The sequence below is a fragment of the Larimichthys crocea genome, chromosome XXIII, assembly GCF_000972845.2.
Source record: "Larimichthys crocea isolate SSNF chromosome XXIII, L_crocea_2.0, whole genome shotgun sequence".
In the NCBI taxonomy this organism is placed as follows: Eukaryota; Metazoa; Chordata; class Actinopteri; family Sciaenidae; genus Larimichthys; species Larimichthys crocea.
Window position 1 is genome coordinate 355,104 of NC_040033.1, and position 4,814 is coordinate 359,917.

Below are 4,814 nucleotides of genomic sequence, written 5' to 3' on the forward strand. Positions count from 1 at the left end.
GGTGACGTCTTCCTGCGTCAATTCTTTAACTCACTAACGAGCCGCCACGTTTCTACAGGAGCCCAGAGCGGACGGACCAAAAAACACTCTAGATACGGCAATGAAAATAAAATGCCACATCGAGTTGGTTAATCTACTTGCCCAATCTGTGGTGACGGGAAAAGACAAAGTTTATATGAAGGTGAAGTGCAAGCAAGAATCTCAGTTATCCTGTAAACAGGAGGCCAGTTTGGTGACTGCACGGCTGTTTGTAAAGGGTCGATTCCACAACCTGCAGTTCCTCTAACGTCCACCTGAGGCTGGCTCCAGAAGTGAGTCAGTCTCCATAAGTCCCCATGTCCAAATGTCCAACTTCACAGCAGAAATAAACATGTTTACAGCCTGGTACAAAAAACAGTTTTGGTCTCTGTAGCTAATTTCCCCGTTCATGACAACTGTACTGAGGGTGAATTTATATACAACTCACCTGTTCACATTATATTAAGGCTTAAAGTTATGCAGGATTAAGAGCGGGGACGCTCCACCGATGATCCACGTCTTTACCGATATTTAGATTAACGTGGAGAGTCGCTGTGTTTGCAGCACTCGAATGAACTCCCTCGTTCCTCTGAGGTCGAGACTGTGTGCGAGTTTAAAGAGAACTTGTTTATAACGGATTTCCATTTTCACAAGGAGTTAAAAGAGTCTGGAACGTATGATGGGTCGTTGGTGATGTGATCTCTACTTCTTGTTTTTCTTTGAGTCTTGGCAGCTGGAAAATGTAAAGGCCGATCATGTGAGCAGAGGTCATGTCCTGTTGTTGAGGTTGAGAATGACATTGCAACACTTCCTCAAACAACCCTGCAGAAAGACACTCGAACTCGACTCGACTGATAATCCTGTGTAATCTCTCTTTTCTCTGTCTGTCTTTGATTTAACCTCAGACTGTTATGAAGTTTTCTTACACGGGGTCACGTGTGAGGTCTTCTCCTGACCTCACCATTGATCAGAAGTCTCTCCACAGCACAGATTGCTGATGTGATGTCTCTGCAGACCGAGTGGAGGATGAATCAGTGTTTTACACACAGCGTGAGATCACCAACAGTCTGGAGAACCACGACACGACGGCACATTTCAAACCGTCACCGACTCGACAAGAAGAGGAACGGTAACATGTTTTAAAGTTCCTCAAAACTTTTATGTGACTCGCTGTGAAAGCATCTCAAGGTTTTCTCACATCATTGTGTGAAAAAAAACACCCAGTCCTCGACACGACACACTGTTTCCGTTCCCTTTTTACCGCTCGGGGACAGATTTTGTAACGATAGGAGCTTCTCGTAACAGCATCATCAACTTTTGCTGATATCAAATGGAGGTATCGCGGGACATTTAGAGTTCCCGTCAGGGGACAAATGTTGCATTTACTCTGTCCAGTAAGAACTGGTTGATTAAGCGAGGAGTCGGTATCATCAACAGCACAAGACATAGCAGCCAGCTCATATTACTGACTAGTCCAACAACAACTTTTCTCTTAGCTTCCTCCGTCAGCTTCCTCTTCGCTCTCTTCCCTCTGCCATTATGTCCACAGAAGCTGCTGAGCACCGGCCCTGAAAACCTCCTCTGCAGCATCGAAACTCAAACTTGTATTCTACTTTAGTTTGCATGTATGTTCAAATGTATTTGGAGCATTTGGGCCAAACGATATGTAAGTGAATTAATTTGTCAGTGTCGATCGAATCAATCAGAAGTTAACTTGGCTTCCATGACCTGGTTTCATGGGGTCACGACCTGCCGAAGTGTTTTCCGTAACCTGGTGAATGTTTAACCAGACGCGGAGTCGAATAATTCAACGTAAACAAGACCCGAGCGGATCGAAGGTCAGAGAAGTGTGAAGACTGTTCTGCAGCATCATAAATCTCCAGTCAGTCTTTTCATTTTGGTATTTTTCCAAGTTCACTGCAGTGAATCGATCATTGTTCAGCTCAGACGGAGATAAGATAAGACCGACGTTAACGAGCACACAACGCGGAAATTCTTTTGTTTGTGTTTGCAGGGAAGTCTTCATGCTGTGTCACGGTGTGGAACCTCACTGAACGTCTCGCTCCAGAACCAGAACCACGATCTGATACTGATCGACAGGCGTTTCCAGTCATACTCATTGAGGTCCTGTTCCATTTATAACAGGCAGCAGAGCCTGGAGAATGGAATGGAACCGTAATCGTACCTGTGTTTACCTACGGTTTCATAAATTCAACTTTTGTTTTTGCTGATTCTTGTAGATATTCAGATTTTTTTGAAGATAACCCTTCCAAAGGAGAACAGACAAACAGCATGCACCACTCTGACGTGTGATCAATGATTATTTTATTGAAAACTGAAGTGATATCTGCAGCCTGCACGTAGAAATGCACTAAAACTAACAAAGGGTTAACGAAATTTAAGAACAAACACAAATGATTCAGAGTGACAGCAGATAAAAGCCAGACTAAACGCTGTGAGCGACAAAGAATCATATCACGGTTACAGAATTCCCCTTTTTTAAAGCTCGACTATGAATCAAGCCGCTTGAACGCAGAGAGAAGTCGAGGAGTCAGCGTCTCTGCTCAGACGCTCGTCTTTCCTCCTCCTCCTCCTTCGTCGTCTCGCGCCCGACCTCCCGTCATTCCTCGGCCGGAGTGGCCATCTTGACGAGGCTGTTCTTGTCGAACCTGAACAGCCTCCAGCCCTCCTCCTCGGAGAGGTCCTCGGCGCCGCGGCGCTTGTAGAACTGGACGGACGGCTCGTTGTTCTCCGCGACCACGAACAGCATGCCGGTGCAGCGCATCTTCATCGCCAGCTGGACGAGAGAGAGAGAGACGAGAGTTAAAAGGGTCGGTCCTACGTTTCCCATCATGCAACTCAATGGCTGAGCAAACTCACATCACTGAGATGCCGCAGGATCTCCGATCCGATGCCCAGCCCTGAAAAAAAAAACCACAAACAGAATCTGTTAATAGACGATTAATTAACTAATGAATGAATTAAAGGCGGACTGGAGCAGGCGTTTACCTCTGTACTCGTTCATCACAAAGAACTCCTCCAGGTAAAGCTGCTTGCCAACCCACGGGTCATAAGTGAAGTAGTACATGGCGAAGCCGACCACCGTCTGACCTGCAGACACGAGTTAGACAGTTAGAAGTGATTTTCCATACACTGGATTTATTTAGATTTATGCACACCAGCTGTGTTAACATCTGTGCGACAGTGTAAACACGTAAGTTTATCCTAACGAGAGTTTAAAATGAAGTGTGACCGGCCTGGATACGGCGTGCCAGGTTACTAAACTTGTGTTCGTCAGCTCTGTGTCTGAGTTATAAAAAGATCCAACACCTGCAGCCACAGCTGGGCCGTCTGAAGCTCGAACAGCCCGACTTCCGTTATTGTAAATTTACTTTACAAAAACAGGAAGCGTGCACTGTATAGCACAGAGTCAGACGGTGGGAGCTCAGACTCAGAAATGAGAGCAGAGAAGGACACGGACACGTCAGAGCGTTCCTCCAAAGCTTGGTAACGCTGTCCGGGTTCGTACCGTCGCTGTTGTTGTTCTCTCCTTGGATTTCAGCGATGACACAGTGGTAGAACGGGGTGTCACCGAATCCATCCTCCAGGAGCTCTGCGGAGGAAATCGACTCTTTAGACACGAGAAGCAACAAACAACAACAATAATAATAATAATAATAATAATAATACAATACTATATCAATAATAATAATCTGCGAGGACTCGGGCAGGCGGGGTCACCTTTTTCAGTCAGTTCCACCTGGTTCTCCATCTCTTCGTATTTTGCAAGTTCCTGAAACGAGACAGACAGAAACAAGTTTAAAATAAAGTCTATGACTGAAATTTGTACTTTTACACTTTTAAACAGGTCTTACAACTATAATAATACATGATGTTGTATATGAATGCTTCATAGGAGGTTATAGCTGCTCATAGCGTTGATGACTTTGTTATAAAGTGTTCGATTTATCAACAAAACACAGTTTCTTCCACTTTACATGTTTATAAACTGAACATGTTGAATCTATGTGACATATAAGTCATATTTAGGTGATGATACTCGTTAATTTCAGGTCTGGTTCGGTCCAAAAACACCGGAACTGGGTCAGGCCTCGGTAAGTACATAAGCCTGAGGACGTCAGCTGAGTGACCATATTTGGAAGCACCGGATGTGAGTGCGGTAAACAAAAGGCCGCCGAGGCTCGGACATCCTCCGGACACCGACAGTCACCGTCGGTACCGTCACGGCGGTGTTATTCGTCGTGTGTCGGAACCGGAGCTCACAGTTCACGCGCAGGTCACAGCTAACCGCTCGCGCTCACCTTCACCAGTCGTAATATATCCGGCACGTCTCTGGGTTCCGCTTTCCGTAATTTATACTCCATTTTCTTCTCTTGCTCTTTTTTCCTCTCGTTAGAAGTCCTCTGTATGTGAAGTGAAAGATTAGATGTTTCTTCATTCGCTTCAGAGTGGCTTTATCCCCGCAGTCAGCCTCTGGTCCGGACGCGTTCGTCGACACAAGAACATCCAGCAGAGATCACCCTCGGCTGGGTCGCTGCCGCTTCATCTGCCCTCCCCTTTGTTTACATGCTCGTATATATACCCGGCTCAGGCTGCGACCTGATTGGTCCTCCCCCCAGCTACAGCTCAGATTTCTTGGCGGAATAGGCGACGCCCTCTTTTTGTTTTAGCCAATCGTGCCAAAGGCTGGTGCTGACGTGGACAGAGTGTTTTGATTCTGTCGTAAGGTCTTTTTTAGTGGTGGGAAGTTCGGTTCTTTTTAGGGAGTCGGATCA

General features: G+C 45.9%; 1 protein-coding gene across 1 annotated transcript; it reads right to left on the reverse strand.

Annotated features, from left to right (window-relative positions):
• Positions 1 to 2,321: 2,321 nt before the first annotated feature.
• Positions 2,322 to 4,609, reverse strand: LOC104934067 (diamine acetyltransferase 1). Its single transcript, XM_027274455.1, has 6 exons — positions 4,341 to 4,609; positions 3,760 to 3,811; positions 3,548 to 3,631; positions 3,028 to 3,129; positions 2,899 to 2,939; positions 2,322 to 2,815 (listed from the first exon to the last, which is right to left on the reverse strand). The coding sequence occupies exons 1-6, from the start codon at positions 4,401 to 4,403 to the stop codon at positions 2,639 to 2,641; spliced, it is 519 nt and encodes a 172-aa protein (XP_027130256.1). The 5' UTR covers positions 4,404 to 4,609; the 3' UTR covers positions 2,322 to 2,638.
• Between the last annotated feature and the right edge of the window lie 205 nt (positions 4,610 to 4,814).